This window comes from Dromaius novaehollandiae, chromosome 5, assembly GCF_036370855.1.
Source record: "Dromaius novaehollandiae isolate bDroNov1 chromosome 5, bDroNov1.hap1, whole genome shotgun sequence".
Classification (NCBI taxonomy): domain Eukaryota; kingdom Metazoa; phylum Chordata; class Aves; order Casuariiformes; family Dromaiidae; genus Dromaius; species Dromaius novaehollandiae.
Window position 1 is genome coordinate 57,846,941 of NC_088102.1, and position 20,674 is coordinate 57,867,614.

Here is a 20,674-nt window from a genome sequence, read left to right on the forward strand (position 1 = left end):
GTCAAAGGGCACTAAGGCAGGCTGTACTTACTTCCAGAGAAAAGTAGGCAGTATGACAAAGAAACAATTTTTTTTTATCTTCATTTTCACACTTCATCATCTAAGAAAGACTGTCTTTTTCAACCTGCTGAACTGATTTAAGCCACCCCAACTCTAAGTTAACTTTTACTTAAAAGTCAGTCTATGACATCCTAATCTAAAAAGTTATCTGTGCTTAGGGTTTCAGCGCAGTCTACAGAAGGCCAATACTCGTATTTTTAAACTGGATTTTACTATGCTATAAAGTTTTTTTACAAATCTTGCAAGTCTAAAGGAAAGGAATACTTTTGTAAGAAGACGAACGATTGAAGCAACTGTTTTATAGCACAATATGAAACTTGACACTGTTTTCTGTTGCCAGTATGATTCCCAAGTGAGATGGATAAATTGTGGTCAAGACCTGGACAGGTTAACTAGTGGTCATCAGTGCTGGTGGTACCTTTATATACAAAAAAAAAAAAAAAAAAAAAAAAAAAAGGATACTATTGGACAGGGCATTTGAAATTTAATACCAGACATGAAACAAGACATCTGTTGGACTCTCATTTGTTTCTCTTTGAATGGGCTTTAATTGAAAGCTCAGTGAAAAATGCAGGTTACATTCTTAGTGTTATCAATAGTTTGTAACAGCAACGACATCAGAACAGTGATGCATCTAATATTTATACACTTTCTAATTTTAGATGTCTAAGAGCAATACATTATCAGATATATATATATACACACAATTTCAAGCAATTAAAAGTAAATAATAAACCCCTCCTCCCAAAACCCTGAAACAATATATTTCCTTACACTAATAATGTCTTTTTCACATATACTTGACAAAGAGTCTTTTTAAGTTACTTATCTTAAGAGTAATCTGTTAATGGAGATCCTGGACCAGCCCCATTAAAGTTCAGTTTTAAGTTTATACAGCTTGCTAGCCACATAACCAGTGTGGCTTTACATTGTAAACAAATCCCAAATGTCTACAATGATTGCAATTAGTTTTGTGTAAAGGAGATCTATACGTCTCATGATGGAATAAATTTAAACCAATACATTTAAAAGAGAGAGGAAGAGAGAGAGAGAGAGTTATTTGACAAACAAATCGGTCGCTGGGGAGCAATTATGTGATTATTTAAAAAACAAGTTAACTTAATGGTAAGATTCTTATTTTCTGTACAGAGAGGTATTGGTTCATCTAGCTTTAGCTGCTCTAGAAATATGTTCTTTAAAAAAGTTTGATTTGTGAAATTCAAAAGCTGAGCTTCCAACTCTGAAAGTTTGCCCTTTAGCAGTACAAGTACAAAGTTTACCAAAAGTATCTCAGATGGCTGTTCTGTCATAGGATAGCTACACTAGCATTTGGAAACGTCAGCATATGCACAAATGCAGCAAGCGTAAAGCTTACCTTGAATTGGGACAGGTACCCTACTCACTGCAGGACTGAAAAAGGTACAGTAATATGTACCTAGAAGAGTTCAAGTAAAAATTAAAGCAGAAAACTGGAAACAGACATCCAAGGTAAGCGTCATTTATAGTCATATTGAAACTGTGGCAATCTTGCTCACTTTTTAACAAAGTTACAAATAAAAATCGCTTGAACTTATTGAATAGGAAATTTTGTAAGTCCAAATGGAAGACAAGGCTGAGCAGAATCCTACGGTTTAGTTAACTTGTGTCAAATGGGTTGCGAAGACGGCCGCAGCTTTCTGACAGAGGTGACTGAAGATGGCTGAAAAAGTTTGCAGTAGCTCATAATGTCCCATCTGGTTTATTCACTTGTTTGAACTGTCTAAAGGGCCAATTGCAGTTTAGTCATGTTCCTCTGGTGCATGTTGTGATGACGAACTAATTCATCAGACCTGGCAAATTTTTTTTGACAGCTGGGCCACCGGCAACTGAAAGGCTTTTCACCTGTTAACAAAACACCCTGTTATTAACCGGGTACACCGCTTGCCTGAGACACTGCTATTTATTTTCTTTCTGCAGGGTTGTGAGGAGCTAGGCAGAGCTCCAGTCAGGAGGAACGGCACCCTGGGCTGGCCTGACAGCGTGTGGGAGTGCCCTCAACTGCTGTTCGCTTCAGCGCTCAGTGCTTTCCTACTTGTCCCCCAGCTGGTGCTTAACAACAGCCTCTTCCGATGACGTAGAGCATTCTGCAACGGTTCCTTCCTAAAGAAAGGCCGGCACTGAACACACCGTGTTGCCATGGCTAGACTACCATCCGTTCTGGAACGAACTAGTTTCAAACTAACTCTGGCCTTCACGCAAGCTTCAGCCACACCTCTGAGCGCAGTGCAGACATACTGTCAGTCACTGTGAAGACTGGCAGTGACTATCTGGGCTTGACATCAAGTCAAGGAGAGTCGTTCCGGCAAGTTCAGCGAGTTCTTTGGAACTGGTGAGTGTAAGTGAATGTGGTAGAAGCAACAGAGATCAGCATGAAGTCTGCTGAACCAGACTGAAAGTTTCCCACTACTGCCAAAATAAAGATTTTAGAGGCTCAAGATATTCAGTATTTTTCTAACATTCCAACAAATATACTTTCCACTAAAAATGAACCCCAAGCAAAGCACGTACAATTTTAACAAGAAATGCCATCACCTTTTTACAGTTTAATCTGCTCTCTTGATTTTCTACAATACTTAAGTGGAATTTCAGGCCGTGTTTCTGATGCGGCAGGAATGCGGATGGAATGCTTTCATTAGCTCAGAGCAATGCCCGGTGACTCATGTTTCTTTTAGACTTGCATTTTCCTTTTTTTTCTTTTTTTTTTTTCCTCCTCAAATAGATGCAACACTTTAAAGCAGGTTCAGCTCTGGGCCTGGGCTCTTCCATGCTGTCTACACACCTCGTACTCTCCAACTCAAGACACACTGGAGTGGTATGAGCTCACCCAGCCATCTTCTCCTCTTCTTTGCCTCATACTTTGTGCATTTCACAAACATCCAAATTCAGGCAAAAGGGGATCTGGGATGGGCGTAAATGTTGTGTATTTCTGTTTGCAAAATCCCATGCAATAAACAGATTATATAAATGGGCGCAGGGGTTAAAAATCTACTTTATCCACTTAACATACATGCTTGCAAAAGCATCAACCATCTCACATGAGTGCATAAAACAGTATGGGACAAAGCTGATCTGGTTACAACTACTGATAAGAATCACAGATTTCATAAAGTGGTGTCCTTTCATCTCAGCAGCATTAGCCAAATCATCCTGTGAACTGATGTGAGTTATCTATTACTGGCTAGTTTTTCACTGAACTACCACAGTAAAGGCAGCACGGAGCTGTGCTGCCTTACAAGCAGTTCTGGTTCTCCTCTTGCAACAGGGGGCAGCAATCTCTACTAATCCCGTGCCAGGCACAGATTACTCCATACAGCTTCACTGCACAGATATTGGAAATCATATTTCTATTGCTAAAAAAACTAGATGTGTGGAGTTTTCTTTTGATTTTGTTGTTGTTTTCTAGAGCAAAGACTGCTATCACAGTTAAGTAACTTCCTTGTGGAAACCCTGAATTTGTAGTTTACCAAATAGTTTTACAGTACACTTAAAATTAGGCCCACAGAAGACAAAAGTTTTGTGTGCTTTGTTTCACCAAGATTTAACATGGAGCAAGTTAACTTGAGCTAGATGTTTTGTTACAAAACTTAAGGTGTACAGCAGAAAAAGAGGAACGAAGCTACAGGGCAAGCTGGACACGAAAAATCCCCAGCCATCACTAGTGCTCTTTCCCCTCAGGGTATGTCTGTTTTACAGTCAAAGACGTATGATGCAGCCAAAATGGCCAACAGCAGCAGAGCAGGGCTGCAGGGTTTGCACACAACCAGAGCTGGTGGCAGGCAGCAAGCCTACGCGAAGGTCTGTGCTACGCAGTTATTGGCCCTCAAGCGCAGCTGTTTTCAGCGATGAGTGCAGTTTGAGCTTGGACCACAAGAAAGGACTAAAACAGAGAGATTAGTTTCACTAGAAAAAAAGAGAGCGAGTTCTTCCCTGATTTAGGTAACCTGGAAAAAAACTTTGCTGAAGTCAGGACACTCTGGAATCTTCACATGAATTAGCAGATCAGTCAGCAGTGAAATGTGATGGGAAACATAGTTTATCCTGACTGGCTGACATGAGAAAACCTGCTCGCCATTTTGTCTCTATGGGAATGTCAGCTCTTATTGATGAAGAAAATATCTTTCTTTGTGCACATGCACGCAGACCCAGGCCCTGCAGCTCAGCACGAGACTCTGGGGAGAACCCAGGAATACAGCCATGTCCGTTACCATTTGCAGACTGCAGGTGCAGATATGGCCATTACTTGAGGCATTTCTTTGGCTGGCTCCACAGAAAGTCCCGTTATTCTCAGGTGAATCATGTCCTTTATGAAAATTTCTTATTTATTTCTGAAAGTCTTAAACATGCATTTCTTATGGTCCGCAAGAGAACAAAAGAATACTTAGCAGGGAGAAAAAGATTTTCAGGCTCCTTGTCTACCAGTGCAGAGATATGTTTTAAAAGGTTAATCTTAGTATAGAAAACACTCTGGCATCTAATAAGAGAGAAGGGAAATTATTTCCTGACAAAAATAAACTCAATTCTTTTTAAACTAAGTTAGCATGTCAAAGTGTTTGGTAAAAAAACCGACTTGATAAAAATACTGCATATGTACTGTGAGGGAATAGAAAACGTTTATTCGTAAGAACAATTCTAAAGTTACAACTAAAATACAGAGGTTGCTGCAGTTGCTCCTTAATGGTCTTTACATTTATGTGAGTGCAGAATAGACTAAAATGGCCTCCTATCTTTTTTCTGTATTTATATGAAATACTACAGTTTCTACAAAAAGGTCCTTGAATATTTGAGTAAGCTTTTACTTTAGTGTCTGTCAGTGTGAGTTTGCAAGAGGCACTCTTTTTATCTTCAGGAGAGAAGAGATTACAGTGCAAGAAGCAACAACAGGAGCTTTGCTATGATATCCTGCATTAGGCTCAACTGACACTTAGGGGAAGCATGAGTAGGTATGAATACTTTAGATTACAGACCTTAGGCTGAAGCTAGAATTAAAACTTCTGTCTTGTAGGTTTTTGCAGTAAAGCAGTAGACCAGCTTCACGTTTGTGGGTTGAGACCATGATGTTCATTTCACAATAGTTGAGAAAATATATTTTGCCAAGCTGAAATTTCTTAAAACATGAAATAAGAATGTGTAGTTTCTAAAATCACCTAAATCCCATTTTGAAAAGTGACTATGACATTTAGGGACTATAGTCACATTGTAAAATCATTGAACTCTGAAATGATTTCTGTAGTTTTGAATATTTAACCCCTCCTTAAGAGACTTTCTAATCATTTAACTTATAGTAACATTGATTTAAACTTAATAAATAATTAAATATAAATGTGAAGAAAAGTTTACGCACTTGTTTTACCTGTATGAGTCCTGGTATGAGTCTTCAGGTGATCAGATCTGGAGAACTTTCTCTGACAGGTTTTACACTGGAAGGGTTTCACACCTGAAGAGATAAAAGTAGTCTATGGTCATATTCCAACATCTTTTGGGAGGGTGAATGATATCAGCTATTTCTGAGTTTTCAAAAATCCGGATTTTTTTGTACTAGTTACTGTAACTGCTCCTCCCAGCTTCATGCCTACGCATTACAGAAAGTCATTAATTAGCCTGCCACACATAACCCCTTTGCAACCTCCTTTTCCTACATCTGGGTCTGAAGTATCCAAACTGCACCAGCATAAACAAACACCCACTTACACTGCTGGACTAAGGGAGCTTTGCAAACTTCATTAATTTTTATCCTATGGCTTGTCACTGTTGGTATCATTTATGAGCAGATACCACATGAGAAAAGTAGAGGTTTAGGAATATATTTTTATGTACTCCCAGTAGGCTTTACTACTACTGCCTACTTTACACACTGCACACAATTCTCAGGGACTGCTTAACGCAGAAGTTCTAGCATGCAGTTGTTGATGTATCATCCCAAAGGAGTACTTTTACCACTAGCCTTCAGAGACACTTTCTACCTCTGTCAGTAATACCATTTCAGTGGGATAGAACATCTTTAGCAAGAAAAGTAAGAGACATAAATCCACCACATAACAGCCAGTAGACCAATTGACAGACCACTCCTCTGAGATACAGGAGACCCAAACTCAATTTCTTCCTTCAGCTCAGCCAGAGGACTACTCGGAAACCCTTCCTCACGTTCATGCAGAGTGCCCTCGCAGTTCGACTCGCAGCCAGGAGGCTAGAGTCAGCATCGTCTCCTCTTCTGTGACTCCGAGAGTGGCAGCTGTCTCCCCTGTCAGCCTGGACCTCTAAGAACTCCAGAAATGCTGAAATGGGCCACTCTGACATGTCCAGAGAATGATGCACATGCACACACAAAACAACTTGCTGAATTTAGACTGAACTCAAAAAAATAGTTTTGGCTGCCTCAGAACAACACCTCAACCAACAAATGATTCACTGAGAAAGACCGCACAAGCCTAGCTGGGAACCAGACGCATTCATGACTGCTACTGCCTGCTCCACTGTATGGTTAACCAGTGCTATACACTTCCCAGGCTATTTTTGGCTAGTTGTACTCTATAGTGCAATCCAAACAGCCAGATCTTTGACGTTTCCCTCATTGCTACTCTGAGAATCCCTCTTTAGTCAGCAAAATTCAAGAAAGGCTCAAATCTAAGCTTAACTGGTTTGCTGAACTGCAGCCCTGGAGCATGTAGCTGGTATGTCTTTTCCTTCTTTACTCCTCCTTTCCACATGCAAGTGCACAGTAATTCCACCAGCTTTTCAAGTTAGGCATACGCAGTACTCACATATTAGCTTTACCACACAAACACCAGAATATCAACAGTAGTGTTTATCAGCTTATTTGTTGGCAATTTTTTTCTTGCACAACTGTTTGCTTTTTAAAAATACATTTCCTATATTGGAGATTCATATTGCAGTTTCATTTTAAAAGCTGTTTCAAAAAGATGGCTGATGGATGAAACGGTCACATATACAAGCACATTAATGTTGAAATGACAGCAAAAAAAACCAGCTACAGTCTCCTACTAAAGCTAACTTTAAGAATAAATCTTTGCAGATAACTCGCATATGAAGACGAAATCTAAAGAGCAGAGGGGTGTTGCCAACAAACCTGTGTGTCGTCTTTGGTGCCGTTTGAGTTGGTCTGAACGAGAAAATCTTCGTTCACAGTCCTTAAAATCACACTGATAGGGTTTTTCACCTGTAAAGGACAAACGGTTTACTAGAAAATATGGCTAAACTGGGCAATATGTCAACTAGAATCAGAAGATAAAATGCATTACACCAGAAGACTTGATCTTCCTTCCTTTCCAAAGCAATCTAGAGAGGCCAGGTTCTCATTTGCTGTAAAACTATACAACTGTCTTAGAATCACTGGGGAAAGGCTGGAGAAATAGCTAATTATGCTACATTGCCACTGATCTTGAATCTCTTTGCTTTAAAAAATGGCCCATTAGGTTAAAATCACAAAAATGAAGTTGCATGAAAACCATTTTATTGTTTTCTGCTGGAAAAGACCCGAAATGTCTTGTTCGATATTTCACAGAAAACCGTATTCAGCCCTTTCCACCTGTTCCAGAGAGATATAATTTGTGCAAGGGAACAACTTGCAGTTTGCTCTAAATTGGATTCGAGGCAAAAACTAAACCAATGACATCCATGCAGCTGGTAATTTTAACTATGCTAAGTGATTTAAAAGAATAACAGAACAAAATTCAACCACAGAAAAATACACATTCTTCCTCAAAACACAAACGATGTTTCTTCCATAAAGCACCATTAAACAGAATTTCACACGCAGCTGCACACCGCCCGCAGGCAAGCCCACGAAGTATTCCATAGCCTCATGTAAATATAAACTCTTCCTCCACCTTCTGTACAGTTCAGTGGAGAACCTGAGGATATGCTCTGTCTAGGACCAAAAGTGAGCTTCTGATTTAAAAAAAACTGAAATCCCTAAAAGCTCGTGTCTCAAATGAACACGATTTTCAAAATGAAGGACTTTACCAGCCACATAAATATGCAAAGAGAAATGCAGCAGTCAAAGGACTTGAGGAAAGAGGGATAATGCTGCTGGACTGCAGCACATGGCAGAGTCAGGGAAAATCTAGCCAGCCTCAAAAAAAACTAACCCATATGCTGTTACAGAAGGAGCTGTATAGCTTTTCAGATCTGATTCTCATCCAGTCGACAGCCCCTTTACACAACAATGCAGTCCTGCAAGAGCCTAAAATATATACAGTTACATCAATACCTACACAAAGTCTCTCTACAGAGCCACAGCCCTGCATAGAGACCTCAGCATGAGAAGTAATGAAACATCTCACTGCAAAGCAGGGAGGATCCTGGCTTTTATCTGGAAGGTGCACGCTAGACCAGCTGGGACCTGCTTTGTCTGCTGTGGAGAGCTGAGGTATAAAACAAAAATCCAGCATGAAGGACCTAAGGAAAAAAGTCAGCTGAAAATATAAGGGACAGTGGGTTTGGCTTCTCTATGTGTATTTTTAAACTCATAACATTTTCAAAAACCTTCAATGACAGGATCAGCATGTTTTATTATATTATGATGAGGAGAAGGTTTTTCTTAGCACCAGTTGCATCTTGAATGAGAACTGTATCTTCTGAGGTACAGCAAAGAAATATGTCTGTGATGCCATGTTGATCTTGTGCATAATTTATGTAAGTAAACAGGTCTGTCTGATATAAATATTTGTTTGGAATTAATCATTAGGATAACAGGATGTGACAGGGTTTAAGGGCCTAGAGACATTTCTCCTTTGAAAAAGATTTTTCTAGCCTGTCTTTGGACACCATGCAAGTACTATTATAGAATCAATTGAAAGGCTTATTGATAGAGCTGTGCTATATTTGCACAGAACTCTGTTCTAAGATACCAGTGCAAGCTCTTTTAGCTTAAAGCAGAAACCTTCTGATCTGGGTAACACAGCATAAGCAGCATCTTAAGAAGAGTGTTCCAAATTTATAATGGTGTAGCTAAGATCGAAATTTCACAATAGCAGCTAAATCCGCAAGAACAATTTAAGCTCCTGTGACAGTCACCCAAAGGAGTTTACTGATTCTTAAACTTAGGTGCGGACAATTTCCCTTCTGCTGTGCTTAATTTATTAACATAAGGGATTAAAGTTGCCACAGGTGTTTAAAATAATTCCCCACACTTTGACCACAAGGACTCCCTGGGGGGTGCCTGCTTTTCAGAAACCACTTACTTCCAAGGAATTCAGCCCTTTGGCAGATTTAAGAGGGGAATGTCAGCGGAGCAGAATGCAGTGACAGGATGATTGTCTCCTAATTGCAATATAAATGCAGAAGATAGTTAGGGAGGTATTTGAATAAAACAGTATAGCAGGTCTGATGGCATGCATCTTAAAGTATTTCTTTAAATACTTGAAATATAATCTTGATTAAATTCAGGACAAATTTAACCAATGCATGTATTAAAGCAACCAATTTAATATGCTTACATGCTGGAGATATGTCAACACTGCATACAAAACAAAAGGAAACAAACAAAGAGAGGCCCAATATTTGGACAGAAATCCTAGTCCCTCTCTCCTTCTACATATTCAATATCAGCTGGTGCCAAGCGAAATGCCTGCTGAAACCTATTGTCATGTAATCGCTAACCTCCACAAGTTTCATCAGAACAAGATGACAAGAAGATGCCAAATTAGAAAAAGTCTGTTGGTGCCTCATTAAACCACTGTACAGAAAGAGTCTAGGGCAGTGTCTAATTCCCCGTAGATCCATTAGAACCTCTCCAGTAGTGGGCTTAAGCCTCTCAATGTATGAAAAACATACCATAATACAGTCACCTTCCTACATGACCATATACAATTAAAAAAAAAAAAAAAAAAAAAAGAGGAGATGATGATGAACTTCCACCAGTCCTTTCACTTATGACACTGAGGTTTTCATGATTATTTGCATTTCATTACTAAAAGAGAGAATGCAAAAGAAAGGCTAAACTTAGTGCATAATGAAATAGTCAAGATGGGAGAGAATAGAGGTACATTTTTGATATTTAGAAAAATAAAGCTCAGCAGTAACAGAGCAAGTGTGATTCAGCCTTTGCATTACTGCAATAAATATTTTTAATAAAATATACCTATTTGCTCAAAGAGGGCTAAATTAAACTAGAGCCAGCTCACACATTTTCTGAAATTCCTACTACTACAGCAATTGCACAAAATATTCCCCATAATCATTTCATCTAATTAAGGAACGCTGGAAGAGCAAAAGCCTGCTGCTAACAACAAAACATCAGGAGAAGGGGCTGATTTTGAAACCAAAGCTTGTAGACTACAAGTCTGATTGAGAATCTGAAGGCTTGCCTATGCTCACCCCACCAACTTTTCTTGTTTTCTTGTATAACCACTGACTCAAACCAGCACAACCCCTTAATCAGAACTCTTCTGCACCAGTATAACATACTCCTGTTCAACTAAGTTGCTTCAGCAAAGTAAATTGTGTTTCTGTATTTAGTAGATCCTTTACAGGTAAAGTTTTCTATCATCTTCAGACAGGGCTTCAGGTGTAGAAGGATGTTATTGTTGTGCAACACATCTCTTACTTTAAATACATAAATAATTTTGTTTTTTCCCTCAGAAATTAAAGCCTAAGAATGGTCCATACTGGGTAAGGCCAAAGGTCCATCCAGCTCTGTGGTCTCCCACACTGGTTCACCAGAGATGCCCACAGGAGAACAGAACAGGGCAAGGAGCCATAATAGTTTCCCTGGACACTCTCCTACTATCCAACAGTCTGTGAGTTGAGACTTTTGAGCCAAAAGTGACTTTATATTTAACAGTGCTTAATGGAATTTCTTTCCATGAATTTGCCCAGTCGTTTCTCGAACCCATGTAAACCTTCAGCTCCCACAGTATCCTGCAGAATGGTATTCCACAGCTTCAGTATAAAGGTCAGTATTTCAAAGCAGCGTTAATGAAAGAGTGCTATCCTAGAAGTCACAGCACTAGACTCTTAAGCAGAGAGCCTGTTCAGTTCCCCGCTCAAACACAAACAAGCCCATTTATCATCTCTCTATTAAAAAAATACAGCTCTATCTTTCAAAGGTGTTGTAATGATGAACTGCACTAATGACTGTAAGGTTTTTTGCAGCATAGTGACACATGCCATCATAAAAGAATATTTGTTTTAGTCAAAGCAAAGAAATCATTATTAGATGATAAGCACAAAAATGGTTATTCGACTGCATTACTTACACCCATTAGAACCTCTGAACTTCACCACCAAGAGCTGAGACCCCAACCGCATAAAGGGTGAACCTCCTGAATCACAGATTCTCAGTTCTCATTGTAGAAACTCGCACCTGCAGCTGAGCATATTTAGGCTGAAGGATGTCTTTTGCACGAAGGCAGAGAATACTTTCCCTGCAAAGATGCTGCTCTTAGGGTAAATCCACAGTTTTTCCAATGCGTGCTGCTACATTCAAAAGGGCTGAGGCAAAAATGGAGATGTTTCCACCATACATGAAATTCATGAAGGTTTAGACATAAATTTGTTTCTGCAAAGAAATATCTGAAGTCTGCTACAGGATAACAGCTCACTGTATCAGTGGCGGTACTGTTGAAAAGTTGTATGTACTTTTGCATTTCCTTTAGGAGGCCTATCTACTGCAGCAAAATATATAAAGATAAGAGAAAGCTTTTTTGGCTGTACATGTTTCAGTAAAGGCATTGTTAACAATGGATAAGCAGTCTTGGAGGGTACAAAATGTCAACATACTTTCAACTAAGAATATGTTGAAACATTGGTAAAAACTGATTACAGAATCCAATTTTGTGTTTGAGAGCCCTGTTTGATTTTGCAGTCCTGCAGCTAGTGAACAGAAGATCTAATGAGCCAGTCCTCTGTATCTATGTATCTGTATCTATGATAGAAAGGAAAAGAATAATCAACGGCCAACATTATTCTGTAATGATACCACCTGCTGGTTTAATATTAGATATATGTAACTGTTTTCAAGTCAGGTGTTCATAATTACAATACTGATGTACTATTATGCTAAGAAAGGTGGAAGAGCTTTAATCCCCTGAGTCAGTCCAGAAACATAAGACATGAGGACTAGTAAAATTTTATTTTGACCATAAAGAGGTATACCAAACACAACCAGACTATCCTATACGCTGGCTGCTTTCTAAGAGCTCTCCTGACTTTAAACTGGCTTGTCAGGATTCCTCCTCATCAAAAACTTGGAATAGAAGAGAAATACCCCTTTGTTTAGTAAGAATGTTAGGTATTATGTCTGCCAACTATTTTCTGTCTAAGTAAATTCATTCTACCAAGCCCAATTTGTATATTTAGTAGTGAACTCTAAAATCAGCTTCATGATATCACTCTAAAGTGGTGTTAAGGAGCTAATTAGATTATAAACAGAGAGATGATCAGAGAGCCCAAGAAACAGCCATATAAATTAGTCAATGCATCCTGATAGCCTCACTCTAGTCATACTGCTCCCCTATTAATCTCACCATACTGGTCCCTTAAGATATCCCCTCACATATAAAAATAGGTAGGTGGAGGGAAAAAAAAGCAGGTGCAGAGAAGTGTGAACTGTAGCTGTCATAACTGTTATCAACAGCAAGACACACAGTCTTTATAGCAATGGCTGATCAGCCCTTGGAGAAAGCTGGTTTCCAAATTTTGCTTTCAGCAATCAGCTTTTCCACAAGAAAGATCCACAGTTTGGGGTTAGATAGCCAGGGAAAGACATGACATTACAAAGGAGAGTGGAAATGGGTTCTCAACATAACAGTCGCCCTAGCTGGCCAGGGCTCTTGAAGACGATGGGACTGAAAAGGACCATGTGGCCACCAACACCAGACACTCCACAGTGCCAAGCAGCCATGAAAATATATTAATTCGTATTCAGAAGTATTTGCAGAATATCCACTACAAATATGCCCATACAGCATAGTTCACCAAGACCTCTCAAAAACTAAGACTTACAGGCTACAGGAGGAGACAAGAAATGAAGCACATCATGTCCTAATCTCTGTGGCAGCTGGGAACTTGCTAGAGTAAAATTTCCAGGTGATAACCATAGGAAATAGCTAGCACCCATGCAACAGGCTGAGGGCAAAAACCTAACTCTCCCTGTCAGTTAGATAAAGAGGAGAAATCCCTTCCGATCCCAAGTCTGAATGCATCAGCCAGGCAAGTTAACCAACTACCCAAGCAGTTTCCATACCAGCAATGCACTATCTCTTGCTTCCTGTCTTTAGTTGCAACCAATTCCAAGGCTTACATGGCAGAGTGAAGCAAAACCCCCAAATACACCAAGACGCATTGCCACATCACACACCGGTGGAGAAAATATTCCTTCCTGGTCCACTTGGGTTACCAGGGACAGCCCAATATCAAATAAATAAGGTACTATCTGCTTTCAAAGCCCCAGCCCATCAAAACCTCAAAACTTATCTCCCACGTTTCGTTTCTTCTCTCTAGAAATTCCCTTCTCCTATCATGGGCTCTCCATAACTTACGGAAAAAATAAACGTAAACTTAAAACCCTATGACTTGTTTGAAATACATTCCTGGAATCTACCTCTCAGATAACTAAAAAGTTTCTTCTTATTTTTAGTCTGAATGGGTTGATTGCTAATTCCTGCCGATTTAATCATATTCCACTGTTATTCTCTTATTTAAACAATTCTACATCTTTGAGGCTTACTGCAAATGCATTTTTAAAATGGCACCATGCCCATATTCTCTCTCGATCTGTATTTTGCCAGGCATAAAAGGTTAGTTTCTTCTCACTACCTTTTGAGATACATTTGCCAAGCCTTTAATCATCCCAGAAAGCCTTCTCTACCCCTGTTCCAGCCTACCTTCACCTTTGCTGATCATAGTTGACCGGAACTGGACATACCATATCCAAGAGAGGTCTTAGCAACAGCAACATTTGTATCAGCAAATGCAAGCTTTGGGAGTCAAGCTGGCCACTTACCGAAAGTACCTTGCAAAGGTTAGAGATAAGAAAAAGGCTTGCTGTCAACATACAAAAATGTAGTGGCAGAGAGATCTGGGCTCACCTTTACAGAAGAAGTGCTTGAGGGGAAAAAACTTTTCTCCTCTACCTAGTCCCACTATAGCATAAACCAAAATAGCAGGAGGGGGCTTTTATAACCTCAACGCCTATGGGAGAACTCGCTCCAGGGCTGCTAGATGGCCATAGTCCCATCCCTTACATCTTCTGTGGCTTTTATGACTCTCCATGCCTAGATAATATGTGATATAATGCTAGAAGTCTTCTCCAGTTAAAGAAGAAAAAAGAAGAATGTAAACTGAATTCCTTGTGATGCCTCCAGAAATAATACCATGTAAGCCAAGCAACTAAATGCAGTAAAATACAGGAACAGAGCAAACAAATTAAGATTATGATTGCTAAAATACAGAGTAAATCAGTCTAGGAATGAAAGAAATAGCAATTGTGAGAACAATTCAGAACGGCTTAGGCATATTCAAGAAAAATACTGCTGCTAATGGACCCCAAAAAGGTCTCCAAATTTTCTTATGTTTTAGATTTATTTATGGAAAACAGAATAGCATTTGTGCAGGCCTTGGACTCTAAAGACAATCTAAATTATCTTGAACCTGTAATCTGAGCAACACTGAAGATGTCTATCTGAGTATTTTGTGACTTTCACATTCAGAAATTAAAAGTGCTTTGTAATGTTTATTTCTCACTTATAATTGTTTTGTGCAAGTCACTAATGTCACCATATGGCCTCCATAAGGAAAAGTGTGCAAACTCTTTTTTATGAGACATCAGGCCATCTGCCCAGCCACAGCAATATAGACTGCCTCCCTGTGGTCTATGTCATCCCTTTGACAACTACGGTAATTGTTAACATTGCAGAATAATTGAAAGAAAATACTTGACAGATTTCTAGAAAAAAAGGAGCAGACAGAAGTGTGATGGACAGTCAGCCACATATACTCTCCAGAGACAACAGGAAAAACAGACTGCCTCTTGAGAAACCAGAGTCATATATTAAATACTGAAGGAATACACCAAGGTAATATTACCTGCACATTCTGTCATATTCATGACTAACTAAACATCCATATTTACGGATTTTATTTGCGGATTTAAATCACAGTACCCAGAAAGCACTGTCTAAATAAAAATGTAACAGGCAATCAGAAAAAAAATGCAGAAGGAACATAGCTATAGATGTGTCATAATTATACATTTCCAAACAGCTACCAATCTTCAAATAGCAAATGATTCAATTTATTCTTGTGCAAGGTAGAGCAGGGCTTTGTATTATTTCCACATTTCAAGATGTAACTTGTATTGCCTGAATTCAAAGAGATCCCCAACCTTAGCCTACAGATTACTGTCTTTAGCCTCAATTCTTCATGGAAAGATCCCATAGGAAGGAAGCTCATTCTCCAGTCCCCACTCCCCCACCCCCAACCATAAAGTTGCTTACAGAGGGAGAGAAGAGGATGCTAAGGGTCTGGGTTCCTCTTACAGAAGAAACTTTACAACAGTGAAACTTTCAGTTAAACCCTGAAAGACTCCCTAAATAGTAAAAGCGGGAGGGAGAAGGTGATCTACTTGCTGTTAGTGCTGCTCCGTGTTTTTCTTCCTCACTAGATTCACAGAGAATCTTCTGCATCCAGAAGAGGAACTGCCCAGATGCCAGAGCACATACATACCTTGTCTGACAGATTCACGCTGCCCCCAGATCGGCAGATCATTTCTTGCACCTTATATCATTTTAAAATCACCCTACCCACTTTGCTGTCCAGTGTTGTAAAGTAATTTATACCAATCAGTGCTGACACTTACCAGTGTGCTTTCTGCTGTGCATCTGTAAATGGGACAGCTTAAAGTATCGCTTGTTACAGCCAGGGTACGCACACATGAAGGGACGCTTTTCATTTGTCTCACTTGCTGATCGGACAATAGTTGGAGCTACTCCTGGCACCCGTCGGACATCCTACAATGACAGAGACTCGCTGATGCAATGCATATGTTCTCAAGTTTTTAGTTATCATATTCAAAGGCAAGCAGCCAAATGCACTTCTCCAGGACAAAGAGATACTTGAATATAGCATGCTGCAAATAGGCAATTTTATTTTATTTTATTCTTCATTAACAAAGTACAACTTTAGTATACCTCAATCTGTTCTTTGTAGAGTATTAAAATTATATGAAGGTGAAACACAATGGACTCTGCTTACTAAATTCTCTCACCAATACTCATATGTTAGATTAAACAGGCCCCATTCCGACGTCACGTATGATTGCTCAATCCTGGAAGAACACTCATTGGCACATGAAATAAATTTAGGCTTATACCAGCGAAAGAGATAAGAGCATCAGCCAAAGTAATATTCCGTTCTTTATATTAAACTTGCATATTAAGTTAAAGGACAGGGATATTAATGTATTGGGTTAATGCAAATTGGTAAAAAAAAAAAAAAAAAAAAAAAAAAGAAAAACTGTCTGGGTGGGGCTGGTGGATAGTTCAGCCTTAATACAGTTTGGCCACTGTCACCATGTTCCATCAAAAACAATCATCTCCTGGAATAATTAACTTCCTTAAACAATGTTAACTGCTTAGTTCTATTCACTCAACAAAAAGCTGGCTTACGCAGCTATTTCTGAGAGCTTGCTACTAAATAATGAATTGTTAAACCATACAGCAAATAAAAAAGTACAAAAGATGCTGTCTAAAAATGTTCATACATGTTGAAAACACAGAAGACAGAGCAACACAGAAGAGAAATATTATGTAATGACTTTGCCATAAGTTTAGAGAAGGTATATTTTTACAGTGTTATTTATCAATGCTCTAACTTTCAGAAAGGGAGAAAATTAACTCGCATGAATGATATTTCCCTTCCAAATGCTTCCAAATTAGTCATTAGGACACAATCACTTATTATATTTTCTTTTACGGAAATATGTTCAAATTAGTAAAGCTTCAGAAATCCCTGACATCAAAATGTCATCTAACACTCTTTATATACAGTATTGGACTTAACCCATTGCAACCACAGAAGCTTTACATGGCAAAAGTGACTGCGGCTAGATGCTGCACCTTCTATTTTGGACCATTCCAAGAAGCTGATAAGGAATATTGCCTCACAGATGTGCTTTAAAGGAGAAATAAACAATTTTAAATGGCTGCGTCAGAAAGTATTCTTACATTATACTTCAACGAAGTCAGGACACATGTTATTTCAAGCATTTCTTGATAACACAAGGAAACCACAAATCAAGGGTGGATTTATAAACACCAATGAAGTAGTAAAGAAACATTATAATCAGGCAGAAGTTTACTTCCCTATGAAGAATGCCCTACTATACTCACTTGTATGCCTCTAAAAACTCCATGGGTGTGTATTCTGTATTGGGCCCCACAGCTGTATAACATAGGAGCACTGTGGTTCTCATTTTCATATCCTGCTGTATGGCTGTAAATAAAGAGGGGAATAATGGAGAAATGAAATAGTTTTCAGTACTCAGCTTCATGTGAGAGGTTTCATTTCTTAAGTTGGCGATAACACATGCAGAGTTCACTTCTGTAGCCAGGATATTCAAGCTCAAGCGACACTGACCAAAAGAAGCCTGCTCTACCTTTGTATGGGTCCGCTCCCTTCTGGCCCAATGCGCTGACTCCATACATACGTCTACTAGTATCCATTAAGACAGTCCAGAAAAAAAATTACTGCTCTGATTTGGACTCTGATGTATTTCCACAAAGATATTAGGAAAGGGGAAAAAATCCACATAGCAGCATAACTGTGTCATGTCCACATGTACACATTATTTATCAGTTAAATGTGGGGCTGGCTATTGCTAATATCTTTTGGAATGAGCAAAATGCCTCAAGTTTCACATTAAGTGCAGTGGATTTTTGTCAGCACCTCATGACTCAGATATTACCAGATACTACCAAGAAAGTGATGACATTTATAAGAATAGCAGTCATGTACTCATAAACAGAGATTACAAATCAGTGTCCAAACTATTTATCCCATGTATCAGCTTGTGGGATGCACTACAGATTAACCCTTTATAAAAAAAAAAATCAGCCTATTCCTACTGGGTATAAATGATCAAGATTCCTCATGCAGCATCATGACAACAATTTTAAAAATGTGTAACTTCTGTTGTGTTTTGGGGATGTCACAACCATACGTTTATCTAATTACATTTATTCTTCAAAATCCTGCTTTCTGCTCTCCAGAATGTAAAAAACAGTGCTGTGTTTCCTGTATGCAACCTCCTTGATGTTAAAATGATGTAAATAAAGTTTAGCTTTTAAATTAGTAGCCACATGTATTAATACACACTGGCAATGGTAAGTGCTCATATTTTACACTGCGCTAGAAATTAGAGAGCCCAGAACAAAGCCCAAGGGCACACAGCTAGGGACAAAGATGGATACATAGGATGTTATCCTAGTCTTTGCCAAATGCTTGCAATAGCAATTCTAGGGGGTCCCTGAGGCCCAGACTCTCATTTCACTGGTCCTTCCTTTCTTTTCACTCAAAGTTCATGTGCAGAGTAGAATTACAAGGAAGTTTTAAACCACTTAAGTGATTTGCAGAACAGCCAGTGGAACGGGAACGCAGGAGACGTCTAAACGGTTTGTGAATTTCACCAAAAAGGAGGGGAAGAGTTTTAATGAACAGCTATTACTGCGGCATGTGGGCCACGCTGGTTCGTCATTGTTAGTCCACACACCAGCCTGCAGGCTGCCACCTGACAGATGTGCTTCTTTAACTCAAGTCCTTTGCTGCTTAAAATACTAGATTCAAATCCTGGTTACAACAGCTCCTACCAGCTGCCTAACCTGAAAGGCACAAGTGCACATATGCATCACCTAGATTTTACGTCCCATTTCTAAGGGCACTTCCACCAGACTCAGAGATCCATCAGCAGTCGTTTTGCCCCAGCTGCTCAGGCAGGAGCGTCACGGCCGGAGCCAGACCAGTCGCCACAGCAAACCTTCTGGGAGGCAACTTCCACTTGCACCTGTCACGCAGTATCTGACCTTGCATCTTCGGCTGGTTCAGTCAGCGGAGCCACGAAGACCTGCTTTTCAGCGATTCAGTGACAGCCACCGTCTTCCTGCTTCTGGCCAGCTAGAACTTGTCAAGAGTTTGCTTCAGTTCCTCCCACCCAGGCAAAGGATCAAAGGCTACATCCTTTAGGAGACTATACTCTGCTTATTTCAGTCTTAAGTGGCAAACAGGAGATCATAATGAAACAAGCTATAGGATGGTGGCAAGAAAGTATCTCTGACCTGTGGCATTATCTGCAATAGTAGAGAAAAGAGGATACTATTATCTGATTTAAAGGGATTAATCTCTTCTCTGGATATGTACCATGTCTAACTAAATAGTTTCCTTTTCTCTCCTACTAGGGGCCTTTTGTCCCCTAATACAGGCAATAAATTACCATTTGGTCCACTCAAATTCTCCATTAGTCTTGAATTTTCCTCTCCATTTAAAGGCAGCAAAGTCCACAGACTTTACGAAAAAAAAAAAAAAAAAGGTTAAAAAGCACCCAATCCATGGTAACATCCATGTTAATCACAAATCATATGGTGCATTTTTAAAAAGGAGGGAGATGAGAACTACCATCTTATAGTGAGGAAGTTCTGCAGTTTGCAGCAGAAGCTGTTGCGGATCTGCAGTGTATTAGTAAATCAAGGGTAAACGTGAACTTTAGCATTAGTCACCCTGAGGAACTGTGTAACCTTTCATTCACACCCTTGCTAACAGCCTTACACATTATAATAAACAAGAGACAAAAAGCCAGATAAGAAGAATTCCCAGGACAGAAACTTTAGAAGGAACAGAAATATCCAGGAAAAGCTTATACCACAAAATACAGCCTAACTTTCCCTTCAAATTCACATGGTTTTCATCCTTCAGTGATAAAGATTTTTGTAAAAACTAGTCAGTTCTGAAATAATTCCTTCCAGAAATAAGAAACAGAACAAACACCCTGTCTTGTGCCCTCAACTATGTCTCTATGAACGGGAGATAGCCTCCAGAAGATTTCCATCTTAACTTTTATTGCATAGTTGGGAAGTCTTCCTCAGTGTTCAGCCTTCCATTTTCATATTTCCTCATGTTATTTCTAATTATACTTCACTATAGCTGTACATAAAACTGCAAAGCCTTGAAGATTAAAACCTGTTTTCAGAGCCTCCTGACCCACAACATACTAACTACTGAGCAGCCATCTACTTAAACAGCTCCCTGTAAGAGTCATTTTAAGCAGGAACCATAGTTCCCATTTTAAAACATATCAGCATTGGCTGGTACTTAGCATGATCATATGGACAAAGACAGCAAATGGGCCATGTGAGATTTCTTGGGTAAGAAGGTATTATTTACTATGAAGCAATATGGAAAAAACTGACCTTCAGGGAGGTAGAAATTAACAGTAAACGTTCACTCAAATCAGCAAAGATACTGCTACACTGAAGGGAGAGTTTCCACAGTCAGCCCCTACCACTGCTCTCTTGAACTTGAACCTTTACTGCATCAATAGTAACCTTACTGTGAAATATGAACTTGT

General features: G+C 39.3%; 1 protein-coding gene across 10 annotated transcripts in view; it reads right to left on the reverse strand.

Moving 5' to 3' along the window:
* Window positions 1-206: 206 nt before the first annotated feature.
* The window catches only part of WT1 (WT1 transcription factor), a 98,578-nt gene continuing 78,110 nt past the window's right edge, over window positions 207-20,674 (reverse strand). For 2 of the 10 annotated variants that reach the window (XM_064512916.1, XM_064512914.1), the window contains 5 exons: window positions 17,448-17,550; window positions 15,917-16,067; window positions 7,184-7,273; window positions 5,441-5,533; window positions 574-1,941 (listed from right to left, as the gene is read on the reverse strand). In XM_064512916.1, the coding sequence (XP_064368986.1) occupies window positions 1,820-1,941; window positions 5,441-5,533; window positions 7,184-7,273; window positions 15,917-16,067; window positions 17,448-17,550 (559 nt within the window). In that variant the 3' untranslated portion in view covers window positions 574-1,819. The other 8 variants (XM_064512923.1, XM_064512922.1, XM_064512920.1 and 5 more) reach the window with 7 other exon arrangements.